The sequence below is a fragment of the Desmodus rotundus genome, chromosome 5 (assembly GCF_022682495.2).
Source record: "Desmodus rotundus isolate HL8 chromosome 5, HLdesRot8A.1, whole genome shotgun sequence".
Classification (NCBI taxonomy): Eukaryota; Metazoa; Chordata; class Mammalia; order Chiroptera; family Phyllostomidae; genus Desmodus; species Desmodus rotundus.
Window position 1 is genome coordinate 157,966,645 of NC_071391.1, and position 24,289 is coordinate 157,990,933.

At 50.7% G+C, this 24,289-nt stretch overlaps 1 protein-coding gene and 1 long non-coding RNA gene across 2 annotated transcripts in view; both read left to right on the forward strand.

Annotated features, from left to right (window-relative positions):
• The first annotated feature begins 500 nt into the window (after positions 1–500).
• Positions 501–7,640, forward strand: OSR1 (odd-skipped related transcription factor 1). Its single transcript, XM_024552998.3, is given in 5 exon segments — positions 501–765; positions 5,230–5,929; positions 6,710–6,821; positions 6,823–6,909; positions 6,911–7,640. Coding segments are annotated over 4 exon segments (981 nt in total). The 5' UTR covers positions 501–765; positions 5,230–5,261; the 3' UTR covers positions 7,025–7,640.
• A 3,433-nt stretch (positions 7,641–11,073) lies between these two features.
• LOC123478980 (uncharacterized) overlaps positions 11,074–24,289 on the forward strand; it is a 43,221-nt gene continuing 30,005 nt past the window's right edge. The window contains exons 1-2 of the long non-coding RNA XR_006654415.2: positions 11,074–12,091; positions 14,821–14,921. This is a non-coding gene — a long non-coding RNA (uncharacterized lncRNA). The remainder of the gene's footprint in view (positions 12,092–14,820; positions 14,922–24,289) is intronic.

The following is a 24,289-nucleotide window of genomic DNA, read 5'->3' on the forward strand; positions in this document are numbered from 1 at the left end:
CTCGGGCTCTGGGAAGGGATTCTAGGAGAAGAGGCGACTCTGGCAGGGGCCCAACTGTGCTGAGCCCAAGCTACTGCGGCTGGGTCCCGGTGCAACCCCCATCTCCACGCAGCACAGGCTGTGGGCACAGGCTGTCTCAGGCGCACAGGAGTAAGGACCTCAACATGCGAGGAGACCCATGCTCTCATCTGCTATGGGTTGTTTCTTCTAACTCGATAGGGGTGCCCTCTGGGGCCTAACAACACCGAAGCGGTTCTCATGGGATTTAAGAGCTGGGAATGCAGGTCCCGGGAGGCCCCGGCTAAGCGAGCGCAGTTGCCAAAGTCGGCTGCCCGGGTCAGCAAAACTTTTTTCTCAGTGCGCAGGCGCAGGGCAAGGTTGGGGGGCAGGGGAGGGAGGGGTGGAATCCCAAGGCAAAGGGAGGAGGGAGGGAGGAGGAGGGAGGGTGGTGGATTAAAATAAGTAGGCGGCTCGGTGCTAAGGGATGAGTGAGTCTGAGTTCGGTCTCTTCCCAGCACGTTCTCAGCCGCTCGGGTTCAGACCCAACCAGGGGGCCGCGAACGAGGCTCACCATCCCCGGCTGGCAAGACTCCGGGGTCGCTGAGCACTCCCTGCCTGTCGGGCGCTCGGAGTTCCAGCAGCCGGAGAGGGGCCGGGACTCTAGAGGTCCGGGGGTGCCTGTGGAATCCAGTGCCTCTGGCTTCCCGGGTCCCCCGCAGCGAGAGCCCCAGAGGCGCGCTCAGCCGCGGACCGCCGTGGAACAAGGTAACTGCAGCCCTGGGCGTCCCGGCTCTGCTCTGCGAGGGGAAAGCGGGCAGGACTCCCGGGCTCCTTATCACAGCGCAGCGGGTGTCTCCTCTCTCTCCATATCCCAGAAGGAAACCCCTTTCGCCAAACGGAGGCTGCAGGACCTTTGGGAAAGTGAGAGCTGCTACAGCCCAGGGTGGTTGGGGGTGCTGGCTCAGGGACTTCCCGCGCGGGGTCCCCTGGCCTCTGACCTGCGGGGAATGAGAGGGCGGGCTTCCACTACTGCCCCCAGCGGGGCCAGACTCGGCAGAATCCGGGGCGAGATGCCCACGGACTTGGGAAGCAGCCTGTGGGCCCCCTCTGAGAAAATGAAGCAAATTCAGCGGGCACAAACTTTCCTGAGACCCACGCCTAGCTCAGCCTGACCTTAGCTGACGAAGAAGGAAGAGAGTGGATGGATGGCCACGGCCGCAGCTGATCGCGCCAGGGACAGGTGCATGCATGCCCCTCCTGGGTCGCGCTTTCGTGCGAGTTTTTCTTTTGCGGAGTTGCGCTCAGGTACGACCCGGGAGCGCAGGGCCGCGTGCCTGACGCCGCCTCGCACTTGGGCTTTGACTTTGGTTGTTTTCTATGGTTTGATCGCTCTGAGTGATCCAGATCCGCAGTGTAACCTGCAACTGTCCGGGTGCGCGCAGGGGTATGAGCACTGCTTCCCAGTTCGGGACTGCACGCCCGTTCCGAAGCACTGCGGAGCAGCGGGTGCCTCCAGGTTGGGGCTTGGGAGCGAAAGATGTGTTTGCTCCTCTGACTATCCCCAAACCCAGCCTTCAGGAGAGGTGGGAGCCAGGAGGCGAGAGGAAAGGAGATTAGGGGTGGCATGCTAAGCTAATTTCTCCCCAGAAGTGTCTCTGAGAAGAATGAAAACCAACATCCAGCACCTTTTCAGCAGTTCCGGCAGTAGCGGGGTAGGCTCTCAGAATGTAAAGTAGCTACGAGGGTTTCTTTGTTACCACAATTTGGTAAATTCACTCGGGCTAAGAGCTGTGTGCGGGCTCTTGAGAAGAGAAACCACGTGCAAGGTTAGTTTCCCAGGTTCACAGCCTCGCAGAGAATCGAAGTGTTGGTAGGGATGGGGGGGGGTAGAGAGACCAGTGGGTACATGTTACATCCGAGGATCCTCATAGTGACTGTGATTTCATTAAGACTGGGGAGCAAATCGCTAAGGACGCCACGGGCGTTTAAATGCTGCTGGGTGGCCACCTAGCTGAAGGATTTGTTCGAGCTCGTTCGTTGGAAAAATTCAACAAAAGTAGCCGGGGCTGGTCAATCCTCCCGCCTGGGGTTCAGACGCCTGTCACTTGCATTGGGGATTCAATGTCAAGGATGATTTTCTGGGGCTACTGCTGGGCTCCTCCAGGCACAAGCTTGTGGAGCTCGCTCCGTCCTCATTAATGCAAGTAGTTAACTCGCACACGCTCAATTAGCCCCGAATAAACCACTTTAATAGACTCGGCACACTTCATTAATGCCCGGCGTAGGGCTGGCTGCAGACCGGGGACTGGCGCTCCACCGCGCGGGGACTCGGGCTTCCAAGCGCGAATTGCATTTGCTACGTGTAGTCAGAACCCTTAACCGCACCTCCGCGGTTCGGAGGCCCAAGCTGTTCGAGGAGTGGATGCCTGGCCTGGGGAGAGGGGTTTTCTCTCATATTTAAAGATCTGAAGGGTTCATACTGGGGTTCCGGGGTAAGGGCAACCAGAGCTCGTCCTCTCCGGCTGGTGAGCGAGTATGAGGTTGTGTTTTTCTCTTAGCTGACCTCCAGAAACCAGATGGTGCATTCGGCCCGTTCTTGGTGCTAGTGTAAAGAGCCACGTTTCTAACGAATCTCGTCCCCGGGAAAGTCGTTGGCAAGAGTCTGAGGAGCCCTGGCCTCGGAGTGCAGCAGAAAATAAGGAGCTGGCTGCGCGCTGAGGAAAATACATTGCGTGTCGGGGGACAGGAGATCAGGCAGATGGCCCGGAAGGCTTGGCTCCCACGAGCAGGGGGAGCTGCAAGCGCCCCTCCTCCCGCCGAGCCCCAGGTCTTTGCTCCTGGGATGGGAGAGGAATGGCCAGGTTAGTACGCCAGGTTGGTGGGTTCTCCCGCCTGGGCACGCAGCGGGCTGGGGCCCGCGTGCAGGGCTCGGCTGCGGGTAGGCCCAGCATGGAGAGGCGGGAGCGGAGGGTCGGGCCGCGCTCCGCCGGTGACCGGGAGCCAGCGATTAGGATCTGATTTCCAGCGCCAGGGGGGCCAGATGAGCGGACAGCAAATCAAAGAGCGCTCACCTCGTCTAAGCCTGGGCCGACCTTTGAAGTTGGGGAGTTTTTTCCACCTTCTCTTCCCTCCTTTCCCGCCCCCAAACGACCCCTGCTTTCTCTCTTGCCCAATTTATTTTGCTCCAGCGTGGCCCCAGCGTTCTAGGGTGGGCTCAGTTTGTCCCCGGCGCGACCCTAGCCGGGGGCACTGGAGAAGATTGGTGCGGAGGCCACGGCTCTGCCCGCCCCCGGGCACTCCTGCTCCGAGGGCGCGCTGGCCGCAGATGTCTGCCTCCCCTCGCTCCAAGGCTGAATTAATTGCCGCGGTCCGACTAGGTTTTCATTGGATTGCTAATTTAACCCACGCACGCAAATCGTTGCTGGTTCTTGGAGTTTTGCAGCCCCCGCCCCCAGCAGAGCCTCTTTTTGTTTTTTTTCGGCCCAACACACTTCGAGTGACCTTCCTGCCAGCCTCCAGAGGAACATGTTCCTGGGTTAAGATGGTCCTCAGTCCTCTCACCTACGAAGTGCGGCGCTTCCTTGTGATTAAAGGCTTTGCTGCAGTGGAAGGCAGCTGAGTGTGGGCCTGGACTGGGGGCCTGGACTGAGGGAAAGCTAGGCTGGGGAAGCTGCCTGGGTAGGTGTCAGCGTGAGCAGTGAACGAGGAAGCAGAGCCGTGTCCTGCACACCCCAGGGAAGGGGACTTACTGAAATCTGAGGGAGAGAAGAGGAAGAAGAAGGGGTAGAGGAAGTAGGCGGCAGAACACTGAGAGGGGCGAAGGGAGAGGGTGTCCTAAGCACCCTGCTCCCACAGTGACTTCTTGAGTAGCCCTCAGCTCAGAGTCTAAGGGAGATGGTGTTCAGCGTCTGAGTGGCCCGAAGCTCCCTGTGTTCCTTTGGCTTCTGTTCCTGTTTTTGCCTCCCCTGGACAGACCTAAGTGTCTGGGAAGAACAGAGATAAAGGCCTTTCTGCAGGGCACAGACCATGCAGGCTGGAGACCTTGCCCAAAAAGGCCGGGAGGGGCCAGCCTGCTGGTCGCTTCAGCACAGCTTCCCCCTAGCCTTGCTCAAGCTTCCTGACACTGCATTTGGAGGGGGGCTAGACCGCCGCAGAAGCTGAGGCAGGCCTCAGTGCTCTTTCTTGCCCACAGGCACACCCACCTGCCCAGGGCTCACCACAGACACACAAACAGCCTGAGGCCCCCAAAGACCCTCCCCCCCTCTTTTATAGGGTAGGGAGGGCACTGAAGCCCCCTTGTATGCAGCTGCAGATGTTTGACTGAGTGGGTTAATGAAGACGGTGTCAGTGTTCTTCCTAAAATGAAGGTGATCCCCAAAGGCATCTGTCCACGAGCAGCTTCAGAGACGGTGCTGTCAACAGGGCTCAGTAATAGTGAGGCAGAAAAGCAAATTTGCAGCCCAAGTTGAGAGTTTTAAGGAGAAAGATGACGTGGCTGCTAGAGGCCAAATGGAAGGTCAGCTGGTAGATCCTGATGGACAGGAGCTGGGACATGTATGGATTTGGGTGTTTGTGTATGTGCTGTCTGTCTGGAAGGCTCTTCGTGGGTGCCACGTGATCCCGTGTATATGGGTGTGTTCTGTTCCCTGCATTTTGTTTTGTGTAGCAGAAAACACTGGTCGTCCCGTCTCACTTGATCTTTGCACCTTGTTGTCAACGCTGCTTCAGAATGTGTGGGTCTGTCAGTGTGCATTTCTGTGTTTATCTGCAGGCGGATACATAAGCATGCTTCCGAGTTCCTGTTGCCTTTGCAGGAGAGCGTAGTTGTGCGTTGACTCAGGCTTGCACGGACGAGAGTTTCTGCGTCATGCCAGTTGCCCCGTGTTTCTGCCTTTCTCTGTGTCAGGCACCCCACAGTGCTTCATTTAAGTTGGTTGCATTGCCTTGGCTTTCGTTTCCTGCTGGTTTCTGTATCAAGTTGTGTGTCCCTGCCAAAGGTCATTTGGAGGAAGCCCTCAGATCAGAGAGGGTTCCCATCTTTTTTTTTTTTTTTTTTTTGAGGTCAGTGGGTTCCATGGGGTGGGGTCTTAGACTTCCAGCTCCTACCCAGGGGGACCGGAAGGGTGTGGCTAGGCTGGAATTCAGAAGAAAACCGATCTACCCTGAACTTTTCCTCTCTCTACTCCCTTCTTCTTTTCTTCTTCTTCTTCTTTTTTTTTTTTTTTGCAGATTCCTATTGAGAACCCACCGCAATTACCACAATGGGCAGCAAAACCTTGCCAGCGCCAGTGCCCATCCACCCCTCCCTACAGCTCACCAACTACTCCTTCCTTCAGGCAGTAAACGGCCTGCCCACGGTGCCCTCGGACCACCTGCCCAACCTGTATGGTTTCAGTGCTCTGCACGCGGTACACCTGCACCAGTGGACGCTGGGCTACCCCGCCATGCACTTGCCACGATCCTCTTTCTCCAAAGTGCCCGGAGCCGTGTCCAACCTGGTGGACGCGCGCTTCCAGCTGCCTGCATTCCCCTGGTTCCCCCATGTTATCCAGCCTAAGCCTGAGATCACCGCTGGAGGCGGCGGCCCCGCGGCACTCAAGACCAAGCCGCGCTTCGATTTTGCCAACCTGGCCTTGGCTGCCACGCAAGAAGATCCGTCCAAGCTTGGCCGGGGGGAGGGTCCTGGCTCCCCCACAGGTGGGCTGGGCGCCCTCCTGGATGTGACCAAGCTCTCCCCAGAGAAGAAGCCCACGAGAGGACGCCTGCCTTCCAAAACTAAGAAGGAGTTCGTCTGCAAGTTCTGTGGTCGCCACTTCACCAAGTCCTACAACCTACTTATCCATGAGCGGACGCACACGGATGAGCGGCCCTACACCTGTGACATCTGCCACAAAGCCTTCCGGAGGCAAGACCACCTACGGGATCACAGGTGTGGTACTGCAGGTGGCCCTAGAGAGAGTTGCCTTTGGGCCTCTGTCCTCCCCATCCTCCTCCCCAATGGGAAGTCTCTTGAGACCCCCTACCGGCTCCAAGCTCCCTAACTTCTGGGAGTTAACCTAAAATCGTGAAAACCATACGAAGCTCAGGGATCAATTCTTGGTGGATGGGTGGAGAGAACAGGGAATAGATAGGACCTAAGACTAAGTCATGTCTTCTTGAACTCCGGACAAGCACCCATGACTTCCTTACCTCTTCCTTCATCTGCGGCACTGTCCAATAGAAATTCCTGGGATAATGGACGGTAACAGGTGACACATATGACAATTCATCACTGGAAGTGTGAAACGAGTGTGATTGACAAACTAACTTTTAAGTTCTATTTCATTTTCATTTTAATGACCACATGTGGCCAGTGGCTACCATCCCGGACAGTGCATCTTCAGCAAATTGTCCACCCCAGGCACCCTCACTCACCACCACCCCCCCTTGTTGACCCAGGCCTTATAAGGAGGCCGTGCTGGCTGCTCCTCAGGGAGGCAGGCCCTTTGCATGGCCGAACCTGTTATGGATCAGAGATAGCCCAAGCCTGTCCTTCAGCTCCCTGCTCCATCCACAAACTCAGCATTTTGCCAGCTCCACACTGGGTACCCCACAGCCCCCTTTCTTTTGAGGGCAAGTGCCTCGCGGCAGTGGGAGGGGATCTTGGGCAACCGTTTATAACATTGCATCATTTTGCAAGGATTAATTCTCTGTCTGTTTTTGCTCCCAGATACATCCACTCCAAAGAAAAGCCTTTCAAGTGTCAAGAGTGCGGGAAAGGATTCTGCCAGTCCAGGACTCTCGCTGTCCACAAGACGCTACACTCACAGGTGAAGGAGCTCAAAACCTCCAAGATCAAATGCTAAACAGAGCCTCCGGGTCGACAGGACCCTGGGTCACACCGACCCCTCCTCCAGAGGGACCCGAAGCCGGAAGGCGACTCCAGCGGACCGCGGGAAGGGCTCCCGGACCTTCCCTGGTCCCAAACACAGTCCCCAGGGTCCCCGGCGCACGCGGAACTCCGGAGCCCCGCCCGGGGCCATGACTCGGCCATCCGGGCGGCTCCCCCAGGACGAGGCTAAACTCTTGGCCAAAAGGCTGTACTCACGTGGCGGAAGGGAAACTGCATTTTTAAAAAAAAAGAACGAAAGCTCTGCGGAGCCGCAGCGGCGCCTCTCCCAGAAGTATTACTTTTCCTATTGTTATTTTATACGTTTTCTTTATTATTTTTTTCTTTGACCATATAAGCTTGTAACTCTGACTGCAGAGAAAAAGGGGAGAGGCAAAGAAGTTTTGTGCGCTCGCAGCTTCCAGCCGCCCCACCCCCCCATTCCCACCCCCGGGAGCCTGCAAAAGTGTAATCCGTGTATCTGCTTCAGCCGGCCGCCCCCCGGACCGATCGCGGGGTTCCGGCAGCACCCGCTCCCAGTTCCTGCCCCGCAGCCGGTGGAGGGCTCCCGGACTCCGCCGGCAGGGGCGGGGACCTCGGCTCTAGGGCTGGAGGGGGCCTGGCCTCCGGCTCCCCCTGCTCTGTCGCCCGTCACCGTGAGCGAGCTGCTGGCTAGGAGCAGGGTGGTGTATTGAGATTGGCACTTTATGCTGACCATCGGTAACGGACATTTATCACTGGAGTTTTTAAAAATATGAAATAAACGGTTATTTTACAGGCATTGCAGGATGGATAATTTCCTCCCAAGCGCAGGAAACTGCGCGGCGCCTTTCTCTGAGATAAGCAGGTTTCTGTGCAGACTCCAGCCCCCACTGCCCGAATCTCCGCCTTGCTGGGGCGATAGGGGTGGGGTCGGTGGAGAAACGCCCTCTGTCCCAGTGTTGGTCTGCCTCGGACCCCATCCCGTATTCACTTTCTTATTTTTCTCCTCCACTTTGGTCTTAGGGTCTCGATTGCCCCACTCCTTGTCTCCAAAGGGCTTTGACTTTACAAAGAAGCCGAGCCTTCCGCCAGCGTATATTGGCGGTGACATTTCTCAACATCTCCAGGGGCCGGGGTCTCCTAGGGTCCACTAAGGGAACAACAGAATGTCACCCTCCTCCCTAACCACCCCCCATCACTAGCCTCTCGCTACTGCTTTAGGGAAGGATGCGCCCACAAACACAACCTCCGATAAGTACTGTCCTGTCCCCAGGGTCCCAATACTTGGCTACAAATATGTAATCACCGCTGTCTTCCCAAAGACCCAAACCTGCATCCCTCCCCCTTAGGATTCCCCAGACAGAATTCAGTTTTCAAGCCTTGTCCGGAATGGCGGGGGCGGGCGCCCTGGGAGGCCCGGGAAGTTTAGGAGAAATCTGAGTCCGCCCTCTACTCGTTGAACCTTCCCGGGGGTGTCTAGTTTTCCCACAATTAGAGGCCAGGCCGCAGGGGGCTCCTCTACCGGGGCGGGGCAGGGAGGGGCTCCCCCAGCTCTAGCGCCCTGACCGCTGAGCAGCGCCTGCTGCGGCGCCCACAGCCTTTCCCAGGCCGAGCGCAACCTCCCCGGCTACTGTGACCAGCGCTCGGGGACCGCAGGGACGGCGGGGCCGAGTTCTCCAGTAATACGAACCCCAAATCCCAGCCTCCGTCAGGACGAGCGGGCCGGGGCTGTCGGAGTTAAAACGCTCTAGCGTTTCACTGCGCCCTCCCCACCTCTGCAGGGATTGCCTCTTGGCTCTGTGCGGGACAGAACTCTGCGGTTCGGGAGCCCAACTTGTCCCTCTGGCCTCAGCCCAGCCAGAGCGGAGGATCCCTGCCCTCCGCTTTTGGAGCCGCGCTGCCCCCTGCTGGACAGGCCTGGATGGGCGGTCCGGGACTCCGGTGCCCTGCCCACAACCTAGAGTGACTCGCCGCTGCAGCTCCTTTCGGTCACTCCTACAGATCAAAATCTTCTTGACTGGTCCCAGGACCCATTGCGAATGAGGGGTAGGGCGCTGCGGGGTCTGGACCGGCTGTAGGAGCTCAGCTAGTCGGGCAAGTTCCCAATCCCTCTTCCACCCGGTCCACAAGGACTCGTCCCAGAAGAGAATGGAGCCCAGGTCCCAGAAAACCGTGACCTCGGGGTGCATGGAGGGGGTTAGTCAGTGAGTTTGGGTTTCCAGGGCTTGGGCGCAGCCAGCGAAGGCAGTGGTATGGTCTGCTCTTGGCCAGGGCTTGTGTGTGATAAGGCTGATGGCAGGAGCCACCTCAGCGCCTTTACTAACTCCTCGAGATTTGGGGGGAATGGTTGTTGCAAAACGTCCAGAGTGCGTGGACACACACACACACACACACACACACACACACACACGGCCGCTGTGGAGAGCTTGGGCACCTCTGAGGACCTGAGAGAGAGCCCCTTTGCTCTTTCTGGCCTTCCATCTTTCCCAGGGATTGACTGCCGCTGCTGCCCACTCCTCCCCCACATTCCTCCACCTCCCATTCCCCTCGGGACACAGCGCCTCTGTGGTTAGCCCAGCCTCAAGGACGTCGTCCTAAAGGCTGCTAAATGCGGTGAGGGGAGGGCTCCTTCTGGCCCACCCTACTTCTGGTACTGCATATCCCGACCCCTCCAACCCTAGGCCCTGAAAGGGGCTTTCAACATGAAGTCTGCATCCTTGGAAGAATGGACTCCCAGCGCCGAGTTGTCAGGGGACAGTAGGGAGTGGGGCCGGGTGCTACTCAGAGACCTCCAGCCCGTTCACAACGCCTCTCCCTTGGCTCGCTTTGCGGACGACTGCTATCATAGCGGGGTACCCAGAAAGCCACTTCTCAGCGTAGCTCTCCGCAGTCCATATTCACGACAGTGGTTGCATAGACTGGGGAGGAACAGCAACTGCAAGTGGAAGGGGCAGACGAGGCCGCGGGCCACCAGACCCCACACAGGCTACGATTACCCCCGACGCGGTGGGGCGTTTTCCGCTTGTACCTACTATGGATCGCACGAAAAGGGCAGTGAGATGATCAGAAATTTGGGGTGGGTTTTCTTGCCTGTCCATTATGTAAGGGCTAATTCCCTCCCCACCCCCACCCCGCGCCACATCCCTAGAAAGTCCCACTACACCTCCACTCCCCTGCCTCCTCTGTCTCCGGGGAGGCTTTCGGGAGCGAAGGAGGTCTGGACAGATGGAGTTCAGCTGGGGTCCTTCCCAAAGCTGCTAGGCCTGCAGTTCTTGTGTGAGGCTGAGGTTGGAGGAGCTACCGGCTGGACTTCTCTGCTGGACGGGTAGAAGGCTCGAGAGATCCTGGGTGCAGCCTGGAGCTTTCCTGGGGCTCGCTCTGGGAAAAGCTTAGGAGCTACCCGGGGAAAGAGCAACCCGCAGGGGCTTCGCCCCAGTTGGAAGAAGTTCAGGTTTCACATCCTCCTTCTGGAATGTTGCTAGGGGAACGAAGGGACGTTTTCCTGCGAACCACTTTGCTGCGGGACTCAGGGCTCCAATAGGGCCCTGGGGAGGAGGAGGGAGAAACGCAGTGGGATAGTCTAGGGCTCCTTGACGACGTCTCAGCTCCAAGGAGTGGAACCTCACGTGGATAGCACAGCCTCTCCTCTTTCCCCGGCCGAACCTTGCTGTCCCTGGAGTTGGCTGAAAGGCGTCCTATCCTACCCCCAGGAGCTCTACGGCCCTGTGACGTCAGGGCATCCTCCCGCTGCCACAGCCACGTTGAGCAAACCTCTGGAAAACGAATCAGAGATTTGCGATGTATCTCATTGACGTAGTTCTATGACGTCACAGACGGGCCCCATCTGGGGAGGTGACACCAGGACTCCCACATTTTCCGCCCCCCCTTCCCCGCGAGAACCCTGTCCAAAGAGGAGCCAAGACTCTGTGTGCTATCCCCACCGAGAGGATCCGCAGACCCCGCGCGTTGGCAGCAGCCCTGAGTGGGAGAGGGTGAGTGGTAGCGTCGCCCTCCGGACGCGGGTGGCTTAGAACGACCTCCCTAAGCACAGCCTTTTAGTGCACCAGCTGCAGGGGGGTGGAGATTACCCTCCCAGCCCACCCAGCCCCGCCCTGCCCACCGCCTCCCCGCCCACTGCGCAGGCTCCGGGCGCAGGCGCACAGGCAGTCGCCGCCTGGAGGAGCCGGCGCTGGAGGGTGCTGCTCCGCGGCAGTCCGGGGAAATCGGTGCCGACTTTTGCGTCTCGCTTTCGGGGATTGAAAACTCGGGGTGACACTGGCCCGGCGGATGCATCCAGCCATTGGCATATTTGAGCGCTAGAGATGCCGGCCGGGAAGAGGCCAGCTCCGAGTTAAGGAGGGCTGGACAGCCTCCGGCGTCTCAAGTCCAGCGCGGCCAGCGTCCGACCGTGGCCCCTGGAGTTCGAACCCGCAGGGGCGCGCTGCCCGGCCCTGCCTTAGCTGAGCAACCCAGTGCGGCCCCAGCCTTTCGGGGCACTGTCTCCGAGGCAGAGGTCTGGGCCCCCAGCCGGGCGGAGCTCTTAGAGACGCGGACTGGGCCACCTACGCCTCCTGTTCCGCCTGGTATTCTGGGCCGCGGATAGAGCAAAACTGGCTGGACTCAGTTTGCATGTGTTTCAGATGAAAAGTTCACTACGGACAAGAGATGTTAGGTAGGGGTCTGACTTCAAGTCAGCGGTAGAGGAAGAATTAGAAGCCGAGTTTCCTGCGAGGCGAAGGGCCAGAAGACCCAGTTTTAGCATTTCCTGCCACTTAACAAGCTTTGGGCAAGTCCCTGCACTTCTGCGAGCCTCAGTTTTCTTTCTGTAGTGGGGATAATACTCTTCCCACCTACCTCATTAGTTGATGCAGAGGTCAAAGGCATACATATTTTCTCAATCATATTCACTACTTGAACCAAAAAACTGGGCTCTAATGTGTTACAGAACAACTCTGGCATTTATGAAGTGCCATGTAAAAGTATTATTAGAAATGTTTGCTCAGCATCTTGAAGTCGCCTGCCTCCCAGGCTGCCTTATTCCTAGGAGACTCTTCCCCTCATCTTCACTTTACATAACTCAGAGATCTTGAAATGGGAATGAAGAAGGATATCACCAGGACTGGTGGTCTTCTTGAAACCTCCAGGAAAACTTGAAAGAAGCCTTTTTTAACTCCATTTGGACCAGTGGATTAATCCGTTCACGGTTATGGTTGGTTAAGAGAGGAAGTCAGGTAACTAAATGTAAGTGTCCTACTCACCACTCCTTTGTGGCGTATGTTTAGGGAGAAAAAAACCCCAACCTGATGCAGATATGGGGTAGGGGCGGGGCCTATGTATGGGGCAACTAGGACAGCATAGGTAGTAGGGGGCTTTCACTCTGCAAACACTAGCCTGCCTCTGTGAAAGACCACCAGTATAGTGTCCTTTGGGTTGTGCTTTGCCTTCTGCTAGGTCATTGCGTGACCTCCTAGCCTAAAGAAAAGTTGGTCACGCAATGTGGTACATGGATACATCCTCAGGAATTGCACCTCTTGCTCTGGCAGCCACCTGAGCCCTGGATACCTGGGGACATTCTTGGCCAGTTTTTCCTTCCCCAAACTAGTTCCGGTTCCAGCGAAGAGAATCTAGAAGTACTAACCCAGAAGAATGGGATGGATGGATGGGTGAACGGGTTGAGAGTTTTGTTTCTCTTTTCCAAACACTGAGCTGGCTCTTAGCAGCTCAGCCATCTCTGGGGAGGTATAAAGAATAATTAATTTCTTTTCAGTGTTTGGTTAGATTGAACTCTTTTGCTAGCGAGATAAGATAAGGAGTTTTATCATGACAAGGGCAAGGATGGATTGCTTTTTGTCACTTTCAGGAGTGGGTACCATTTGGAGCTTGCAGGTAGATTGTGGCACGAGATGAGGAACTTTAATGATGAAGAAAGCTAGAGGAGCTGGGGCAGGAGAGGCTAGATCCTTTACCTCTGAAAGAACCAGAGAGTCAATAGGAGCTTTCCGAGAACTCAGGCCTTGGCTTAAATACTGAGATTTACTTGTGAGACTGGTTTACTTCTTATTAACCTGGGTCAAGAGTTGGGCATCTTGGGGCAGCCAGATTTCAGAATACCGTCAGTATCTCCCAGCACACACAGCGCCTCCTGCAGGTCTGCAGTAGGCCAAGACCCAGAGCAGATGTGCTGCCCTAGCTCTCAGGAAGGGTCTGTGTGGCCTTGTCATTGGAGAGATCAGCCAACGCTGAAATAATGAGCAGAGACTCTATGGTGGATGGGGTACCATAAGATCCATCTTTTAATTATAGGGTTTATATCTTCTACATTCTTTAAAATTTTTAAATGTCTTTGTCTATTCCTAACTTTGGTACTTTAGTGTGTTAAAAACTCCCACCATGTATATAAAATATACTATATATTTATTCCAAAATATATATTCTATGTATATATATATAAAAGCCAAAATTAGTTTGGCTTACCGCCACCATCACCACATTTCTAACCATTCCTGTGCTAACCATTCAGCTGCTTACAGAAGTGGCATTACTGTAATCAAGTCCTTGAACTTCAGGTAGCTGCTGGGAAAACCAGGTTATCCAGGAGCCCAGCCTCCTCGTGTTCAGGCTTGTGCCTCCTTGACAATACACAATACTCATGGGAGACTCCTCCGTGTGTGGGTGGCGACAATGGCAGTGACTGGTGCTTTACCACCATAGGACAAGTGTGAGGCGTTGCTAGATCTTCTCTGGCCAGGAAGCCAGGCAAGCTTTTCCCCTGGCAAATAAGTTTTATTTTAATTATTGTAAGTATGTGTTTAATAGGCCCAGGAGGATTGGGAGTGCTGGGGGAGGACATTGGGTTGTGACATGTTCCCTCAGCTCTCCCCCGATTGTTTTAATTTAAGTATTTCCAGACTTTCATAAAAATTAAAAGAATTTTGTAGTAAACATCAAATTACCCACCACCTAGATTCTATAATTAATATTTTAGTATTCTTGCTTTATCACATACGTGTCCATCTCCTTCCATCTCTCCCAACTTTTAAAAAGTGAAAATTGATAAACGTACAGAAGAATGGAAAGAATAGTACAAGGAATACCCTCCTATCTCCCTCTCAGAGTCAACAGTTGACAGTGTTTCGTTGTGTTTGTTTCTCTGTTGGTGTCTTTCTCCCCGAAGCATTGAGTTAGTTTCCGACCTCACTATATTTCATCCCTACATACTTCAGCATGTATCTTTAGGATGCATTGTTTTATACAACCACAAGATTATTATCACACTGTAGAAAATTAATCATAATTTTATGTCATTTAATATCCTCAAATGTCCCATCTATATTCAGATTTCTACAAACTCTCCAACATTTTGATTTTTAAAAAATAAGAAGGTAATCAGAGATTTTCACATTGTATTTGTTCTTTAGCATCTTTTAATCCAGAACAATTTCTGTATTTTTTGCAAAACTTCTCATTTTGAAATAATTACAGATTTATAGGAAATTACAAAGAGAGTACTGAGTTTCCATGTACCCTTTGCCCAGCTTTTCATAGCATTTACATTTTGCATAATGATAATCCAATATCATAATTAGAAAATTGGTACTGATATAATATGTATGTATAGCTTTGTGCTATTTTATAAATAAAAACTGCAATAGCAATAGGCAGGTTTGTATAACCACCACCATAATCAAGATTCAGAACTATATTATCACTGCAAAGATCTACTGTTGTCAGCATTTTATCAGTTTGAGTGAAGTGTGGAAACCTTACCTCCTGTTATGGACTAAAATATTTATGTCCCCCCCCAAATCTCTATGTTGAAGTTCTAACTTCTAAGGTGATGGTATTAGGAGGTGGGGTCTTTGGGAGCTAATTAGGTTATGAGGGTTGGACCCCTAGTGAATGGCATTGGCGCCCTTATAAGAAGAGTCAGGAGAGAGCTTGCTTCCTCTCTTTCTCTCTCTACCATGTAGGGCAATAGCAGGAAGATAGCCATCTACAAACCAGAGAGACAACCCTCACCAGACAATGGATCTACTGGCAACTTGATCTTGGACTTCCAGCCTCCAGAAATGTGAGAGATACCTGTCTGTTGTTTATGCCAATGAGTCTATGGTATTCTATTATAGTAGCCTGAACTGGCCAAGACAGCTTCTTTTAATCCCTTGCATCTTGCTTGTTTGTCTGTGACATAATAGTCTTAAACATTTCCTTTACGTACATTGAAGACCCAAGTCAGACAACTCCATACTTTTTGCCTTGGTCAGAAAGCATAAATCAGACAACTCAAGAGGAGAGGGAAGTCTACTGCATTAGCCATACTTTTGCTTTTTCCATTGTACTTTCCTTCTTCATGTTCCAGGTTTCCTTTTTTATTATTTCCTTTCTATTTTGAGAACTTTTTAAAGCCATTATTTTAGGGCAGGTTTGGTGGTGAAAAATTCTCTTAATTTTTCTTCATCTGAGAATATTTTTATTTTTCCCTCATTCTGGAAGGATAATTTCACCAGGTACAGAGTTCTGGGTTGATGGTTCTTTCTTTTCAGCACTTGAAAAATGTTGTGCTACCTCCACTGGCTTCCATGGTTTTTGATGAAAAATCTGCTGTCATTTGAATTGTTTTCCTTTATATGTAAGGTGTCATTTCTATTGCTACTTTCAAGATGTTTTCTTTGTCTTTAATTCTTTAATTTTTGGAAATTAAAAAAATTTATTTATTTTTAGACAGAGGGGAAGGGAGGGAGGAAGAGAGGGAGAGAAACATCAATGTGTGGTTGCCTCTCCCAAGCCCCCCACTGGGGACCTGGCCCACAACCCAGGCATGTGCCCCGACCAGGAATTGAACTGGTGACCCTTTAGTTCACAGGCCAGCACTCAGTCTACTGAGCCACACCAGCCAGGGCAATTTTCAGAAATTTGATTTGATGATTCTTGGTATGGATTTCTTTGGTTTTATTCTTTTGGGGATTTGCTCAGATTTTTAAATCTATAGATTTGTGCCTTTTTCAATACTGGAAAAATTTTAAGCCATTATTTCTTTTCCATATTTGGAAAAAGTTTACCCATGATTTCTCCTAAAATATTTTTAACTCCACTCTTTCTCTTCTCTATTGCTTTGACTCCAGTGACATAAGTATTACAACTGTCGTTATCGTCCCACAGGTATTTGAGGTTCTGTTTATTTATTTTTTAGTTTATTTTTCTCTCTGTTGTTTAGTTTGGGTAATTGTTCTAGCCTCCAGTTTAGTTATTGTTTCCTATATCCTCTCCATTCTGCTTTTAAGGTTTTTAAAAATTTTAGTAATTGTATTTTTTTTAATTCTAAAAATCTCCACATGGCTTTTCTTCCTATTGTCCATTTCTTTGCTAAGATTTTCTACTTTCTGTTGTTTCAAGGTTTCCTAATTGCTCACTGAAGCATTTTTATGATGGCGGCTTTAAAATGCTTGTGGATAATTGCAACATCTGTGTCATCGTGACGTTGATGTCTGCTGACTATCTTTTCTCTTTCAAGTTGAGGTTTTCCCAGTTCTTGGTCTGACATTTGATTTCCTATTGTATCCCTGAAATTTTTGGTGTTATGTTGTGAGACTCTGGATCTTATTTAAATCTGTTTTAGTAAGTCTCCTCGGACTTGCTGTGCTGGTTAGGGAAGAAGGAAGTGCTGCTTTGCTACTACCACGTGGGGGTGAATGTCTTGGCTCCCCACTTGGCCTCCCTGGACATCCTTGGAGGAACGGGGTGCTGCATTACTACTCAGTGGAGGTAAGATTTCAGACTCCCCCTGCATCCCCTGCCCAGGCCTCCACTGACACCTCCCAGGCTGGGAGGGGGAGGGTCTTTTTGTTGTTATGGCTCTGCATGGCTTCTACTGGTGCGTCTACTGCTGGGTGATGGCATCCGTTTGGTTCCCCACTTAGTCATCTCGGATGGGCAGGAGGAGCAACGTTTTAAAGCCAGACAAAGACAGCAGTCCAGGCTTCCCATACAGGCTTTGCAGATTGGTAATCCGTGGCTTTTTGAATCTCTCTTTTGTCGTGTGAGTGGACCAGTGTTGGTCTTACAGAAGTATAAACTGAGTGACAAATTTCTCCACAAATTCCTACCTCCTGAGATCATTTCTCATTTTGTTTATCTAAGGTGGGTCTGGGTTGCCACTTGAACACATTATGGTATCTTTAATTTTGTAAGGGAAAATTACCACTTTATGTTTTGACATAAAATATTTTGGAGTATCTTTTTTTAAATTATAAAGTTATACAACTTTATATACTCTCCAAAGTTGGCATGTAGGGTCGCTGTGGACAAAAAAGAGCCATCGGTATTTTCAGATTAGTTACAACCCCTTGAGTTTTGACCGAGTAACATTGAGTCTTATTATTTTGTTTATGAAAAGAAAAAAATCCAATATATCTGGTGGTTGGGAGCATGGTTTTCTTTTTCACCCTACTCCCTTGTCTGGTTTTCAGATCATGATTTTAATATAAATTTGTCCCTAGAATTTTAAGCCTCATTAAATTTTTGGCAATGGAATTTCAGGAATCTATCCAAAATTTCCTGAAGTAGTAGGTTAGTTTCTTTCACTGTCAAAGTATTTCCTAAATGGATAGGATTTTTTCCTCTTCTAAAATCATGCCTTGTAGATTTCTCAGCATTATCTTAGTCAAAGAGATACAATTATTGAAGTAAAAGCTTCTCTTCAGTTGATATTAGTTACTGGTAATGATCTGACTTATCCAGAGTACAGGTGTGGACATCATACAAATTGAGAGAAACAGTTCTTGCTTTTGCCAGATATATGTTGTTACAATACAACACGTTTTTCAGTTACTCTGGGCTGACTGAAGCAGGTCACCGGGGTAAGAGGAGCTATGAAGCAGGAGACATTTGTCTCAGCACAAGCTGCTTTGCTGACCTTTGCTGGGTCACCTTAGTCAAGTCCCATAGCATCTCAGGGCATCAACTTCCTTACCTGCACTTATCTCTTCATACAGTTTTTTAAGTAAAAGTTTAAACTCGTACCACACATATAGATACTGTTGCTAAATACTACCCACCTCTTTTTATTTCATCTTTTAAAAGTATCTGCAACGGCTCCCAGCTTTGCAGCTGCTTTTGGTCTCAAAAATGACTTTGAAAAAAAGAGAATGGAAGGGTGTTTGGGATAGCTATAAAAAAAATTTCAGACTTCATTTTCAGGGTTGGCTGTCTGTCTTTGCTATGCGTAAGAACCGAGTGAATGTTTCCCTCCGGGATGCTCTGATTCTGTAGCTGTCAGGCGGCTGGTGATGTCACCTTGCGGATGCAGGCAGAAGCCTCGCATATGGTTTACAGGACTGTGTGGCAGCCATACACGGGTCGAAAGAGCCGTGATTAGAAAATCAATCTCACATTTAGGAAATATGCTGAAGCGTGTGAATATTCTGACTCGTCCCAGAAGCACAATAAAAGTAAACCAACTGCCCTCAAAATGAGAACAATTACAAAAACACAAATTTTGAGGTCATGAACACAAAGGTTTGAATCGTAAATATTTATTTCTAGAGAAACAATTAAGGCAAACTCACTTCACATTTCAGAGGAAGAGGGTTTTGGGGTTAGACAGAGCCCACCAGCCACACTGTTGGGCTAGCATGGGGACTTCTGCAGAAGGCCACCTGCCAGGGACAAGAAACCCTTCCGCCACCCCAGGGTGGGCAGGATCTCTCCCTCTGGCTTTGGACCGGTTCTTAGATGTGGCAAGGGACTCACAAAGACTCTCTGCAGATTTCATCTTCTACCCATACTCTGCAGAATGTGAAATTAGGGAGTGAGCCAGGGCTGGGTATTACGTGGACTGTAGCTGTGGATACGATGTTCAGGTCCTTTCCCACCTGGCTGCAAAGCACCATTTTGACTGGCAGAAGAAGTGTAAAGCAATGATCAGTTTCCTTTGTGTGTCTAATCCAGTTTCCTTCCCTGCCATATCAATGGCTCTGAGTAGCACAATAGGTCTGGCCAGGAGGCCATGGAAGGATCAGTGGGGATCTGTTAGTGCAGCCTCTGAGGAAGCCAGGTGAGATGCTTTCTGCCCTTTCCAGCTTGCTGGTGTCATTGCTGTCCACAATGGGGCAATTGTCCTCAGCAGCTTGGCTGGCACCAGGCCCTCTGAGGTGCCCAGAAAACCCCTGTATAACTGTGAAGTTGGGAATTTGGGTGCAAAGCTGGCCGTGAGCCTCGTGGGGCCCTTGGGGCACGCTTCCGTCTGGCCTGGCAGGCATGTCTGAAGGTGCAGAACAGAAACTGCCTTACTTAAAAGTACTGCTGTTGGCAGGGTGATTTCCGAGACACCTACGAGAGTCCCCCTCCCTTTGTAAACAAATCCCTACCTGCTCCCCAGGGGCCCGGACTCCCTCACTTTCTCATGAGAACCCTTCATTCCTTAGTGGGAGCTGAGGTTTAGAATGCAGACCTAGTGGGAAGAGATATTCTATAGCTACCCTTTAGTGAGTTCTTACCACATACAAAACACTGTACAGAGAGATTGACATCACAGATGCTGTTCTTTTTTATTTGAGGAAATAGAGGCTCAGAAGTGTACTTTTGCACAAGGTGAAAAATATGCCGTAGAACCAGCCTTCAAATCCAGATTCTTCAGGCTCCAAAACCTGTGACTCACAGGGCCCTGGACTGCCTCCCTGTAACCTCTAAGGGAGAGGCATGGAGGGGAGGCCCTGCCCAGGAGCAGGAGGAGTGCTGGGCTTTAACCCTTCCTGGGGAGCGAGGGAGCAGCAAAGTTCAGTGGGCCGAGGAAGCATTGTGCCGTGCCTCCCAAGGGGTGCTGAGCACAGACCCAGGAATGATGGAGGCTGGGGTCCTAGCCTCCACCAGACATCTCCTCCTGCTGCATGGGGCCACATGCCAAGGTGTGCCCTTCAGGATGGAGGCCCTCTGGGAGCAGGAAGCAGGGAGCAGGGCTGTGTGGCTGGCCCAGCCTGCACCGGGGCGCTCATGCCTCTCTTCCATCAGGAGAGCGTGCAGCTGTGTGGCAGGGCAGTGTGGGCCCTAAGAAGTTCCTCCACATTCCTGTCCATCGCACCAGCTAGAATATAAGCTTGTGAGCCTGAGTGGCGTTGCAGCACCTCAGCTGGGCACGTTGGCAGGGCTGAGGGTAGCGTGGAGCGTGTGGGTCTCTGGGAACTGTTGCAATGTGACATGGCTGAGACTTGGCACTGCCCTTCAGAGGGTCACCGAGCAGTGGAGGCGCCCATGACACCCAGCTGGAGAAGGTGGTCCGAGCAGGGTCACCCAGCCTAGACTCCCTCATCTCCACAGTCTGTCCTGGAGAGTTCTCCCACTGTGCTGCTACGGAAACCTTGGCCATTGCGCTTCTAACACAGTGGTGCACTGGCTGTTTGCTTGCAGACTGCAGGCTGCTTGGGGATAGGGGCCAGTTCTGAGGGTCTCAGCATCCCCAGCATCTTTTGTGGCACCTAGACCTGAGGAGATGTTCCCAGCTAAGCTGGACCCCAGAGAACAGCCTGGGCGCGGTTGCAGGAATGAGGAAAACTTCCTGGGACGTGGAGAAAAGAAGGTACTGGTTAGCTGTCTTTCTGCAACAAGCCTCCTGATCATTTTCATGGAAAACGAGAAACGTGTGGGAACTGGAGGAGCAGGAGCTGTATGCAGTCGCCTGGGCCCTGGCTCCAGCGAGTCAGCAGGGCCACTGGACCAGGCTTTTTCAAAAAAGGGAATAGCAGCCTTGCTTCGGGGCAAATCCTATACTGCTTCCTCTGCACCCCCCAATAATTATAATCTGCTAGCATGAAGGCTGTACCTTTTATTTTCATTTTACCTTGTATATAAAATGAAACATTTAAAATGGACCCCCTGAAAATTTAGAAGGCAAATAAAGCGATCCTGCTAATTTAATGAAGACGAAGCTATAAATGCGGCTTTTATGAAGTGTCAACCACTCGCCGAGGAACTTGGTGGGGCAAGGGGAGGGCGGGGAAGGGCCACACTGTGACTCAGCCCCAGAACTTTCCCTAGTTTTCTGTAGCACGCAGGGTCTCTGAAGGGGCGGGGTGGGGGAGCTCGGCTATTAAGGAATGGTCCAGAAACCTAATCCCTTTGAGTTCTCCCTTCACCTTGCCTTGTTTCCTTTCTCTGTGATGAGACTCAGGGAATGACAGGCTGTCAGAAACACTCTTCCCTGGGGGTTGGTGACCGTCTCCCTCTGGTACCTCTGTGCCAAGGGGTCCCTACTGAAGACAAGCCTCTGTCCGGTGCCCTCTGTGGTATGCGGCCTATCTGCAGAGCGAGTCAGAATGCACGGAGGGAGGGGCTGGCTGTCCTCCGGGGTCCTTTCCGTAATCCCCTTGTCACAGCCACCTCGGAGGGCTGCTCGCCCTGACAGCGGGGATGTGATGGGCAGCCTGTCAAATAGATTGTGAGTGCATTAGCAGGATTAGCAGCGAAGGCTAATATTGCAGCCTTTCCAAAGTTCATTCACAGCAGCTGAGACGGGGCTGCTCGGCTGCCAAATGGGGCAGGCGCACGCAGGCTTCAGAATTAATGTCACGTCTGGGACTAGCCCTGAAGTGGTCAGAGGCACAACAGTCCCATTGTGTTTGACTTGTGTTTACGTATCTTTACTCCACAACAGAGCTTAATTTATAATATTCGTATAAAGATGCTGTCTAAGTGTTCTTTCCCATCTTATTGATAAACTAGCTGAAATGCTTTAGCAGCTCCTCAAAACCAGATGCTCTGTTCTTGGCATTTGTTGAAGTATTGCTGATTTTATGTCTGCTTGTTAAAGTAATATACCCTCATTTTGGAAATATTGGATCAGAAAAGTATAAGGGAGAAATTTTAAATAATCCTTTTACCAGATATTACCTCGAATGGCATTTTGATGTATTTTCATGCAATCTTTCTTCTGTGCATACAAAACAAAATTGTGATTCTATTGTACATTTTGTTTTGTTTTCTCTTTAAGAACATAAACATTTTGTGCTTTAAAAAAATAAAGTGCAAACATTTCCCAATCTTGTACTTTTCTTGAAAACATCTATGAGATTCTTTAGGTAGATAGATTTGTGTTAATTTTCTATTGATGTTAAACGTATTACCACAAACTCAGCAACTTAAAGACGACTTATTTATTAGCTCCCAGTTCTGGAGGTCAGGAGTCTTGCACAGCACGATGGGATCTCTGCTGAGGCCTCACAAGGCCAAAATCAGCATGTCAGCAGGCCTAGGTGCTGCTCCGGGCACTCTGGGAAGGGTCACTGCCAAGCTCATTCATGTTGGCTGAATTCAGTTTTCAGAACCCAGGCTGAGCTCCTCATCCTTGCTGCTTGTTCCCTTAGACTACTCCTAGCGTCTGGAGGCTGCCTGTCTTCCTTGATGCGTGGCCCCTCCCTCTGCAAGCCAGCTCTGAGGCACGGAACCCTTCTTGTGTTTGGCATCTCTGGCTGCGTCTTCTGTGATCAACTGGGGAAAAGCTTTCCTCTTCTGAAGAGCTCATGTGACCAGGTCAGGCCCACCTGAATAACATCCCTTGGTTGTGCGCCTTGAACCAAAGCAGATGACACAGGTGCAGTTATTTCAGCAAAGACTGGAAAATCTGGCTGGGCTGTGGGGCCGGGGCACGATGCCAGGTTTGACCGCTCACTCCTGCAGATAGGAGAACAGGGACACAGATATCCTGGTGTTGAGGCCATGCCTGAAATTTCCTGGTGTGAAATCCTTTGTGTGAGCGTTGGCTAGTGGCCCCCAGGCTCAGTGAGCTGGGTGCTGCAGACACAGGGCAGAGAGAGCTGAGGCTACTCTGACAAGAGGTCATGGAGGCAGTGTTCAGGTATCACGTTGGGAAAGGGCTTCCCCTCGCAATTTTTCCGTGCTGTGTGAGGGTAATGAGGATAATTGCTTTTGCTGTTGACTTACATTTGCACAGTTCTTTTCAGTGAGGAGAGTGATTTCCCAGCTTATGGTCCCCCTTAATTTTTGCATGAACTCTCTGAAATTGAAACTCCTATTTCCTTTTAAGTATGGTGAAGTTAAGTATTATTATTAAGTAATAGAGTAACTGCCAACATACTAAACAGTAGATACCATTACGTATTGTCACTTTACAGATGAGGAAATTGAAGTTAAGAAAGGTTAAATGATTTGTCTCATGGCGCTTTGTAAGCTGTGGAACTGGGACCAGGACTCAGTTCTGTGTCCTTCCTGGGTTTGTACATCGTCCCCAACACTATGTTATCAAATTGACCACTAACTTGGACTTGCCTAGTCAAGGTCAGCATGAGCATGGCTGATATCTGCCCTTTATTCCTGAGGGACACATTTGCCTAGGAAAGTATTTTTGTTTGGCAGATGTTCTCTTCCAGCACTTTGAATATATTACCATGCTTTCGCCCGACCCACTAGGTTTCTGCTGAGAAATCCCCTGGTAACCCTATGGGGATTCCCTCGTATGTGAGGAATTCTTTCTTCTCTTGTTTTAAAATCATATCTTTGTCTTTGATTTTATTTATTATCTTTTCTATAAACAAATTTTTTTATTGTTATTCTATTCCAGGTGTCCCAATTTCCACCCCCTTTGTCCTCCTCCGCCCACTCCCACAGTCCATCCCCACACCATTGTCCATGCCCATGGGTCATTCGTACCTGCTCTTTGACTAGTGCCTTCCCCTTATTTCCACCGTCATGTCCCTGATTTTAGACAGTTTCATTATAACGTGTCTTGAAGAAGACCTTTTTGTGTTGAAATTATATGGAGACCTGCTTCATGAACATAGATGTCCAAGCTTTCCCCAGTTTGGGGAAGTTTTTAGCCCTTATTTCTTTAAATAAGCTTTTTGTGCTTTTCTGCCTCTCTTCTGGGACTCCAAAAATGCACGACTGTTTCTTTTATCCTACAGTTCATGTAGGCTTTCTACAGTCTTTTTTAATGTTTTTTCTTTGTTTTCCTCTTTCTGAATAATTTGAAAAGATCTGTCTTCTACCTCAAAGATTATTTCTTCTACGCAATTCATTTGCTCTCGATGCTCTTCATTGCACTTTAATTTTATTCTTTGTATTCTTTAGCTCCAGAATTTCAGTTTGCACTTTTAATTATTTCTAGCTCTTTGTTAAGCTTCTCATGTTATTGAGAAGTTTAATTGATGTTGTTGAGTCATCTTTCTGTGTTATCTTGTAGTTCACTGAGCTTCCTTAAAATGACTATTTTGTATTTTTTAATTTTGTATTTTTTATTGGGCAAATCTCGGATCTCCATTTCTTTGAGGTCGGTTACTGGAAAATTATTGTGTTCCTTTGGTTGTATCATGCTTCCTTGATTGTTTCATTCTTCTTTTTAAGTTTATTGTCGCTGTCTTCGTGTTTGAGGAAGCAGCCACCTCCTCCAGCCTATACTGACTGACTTTGGGAGAGAACTGCCTTCCTTCCTTG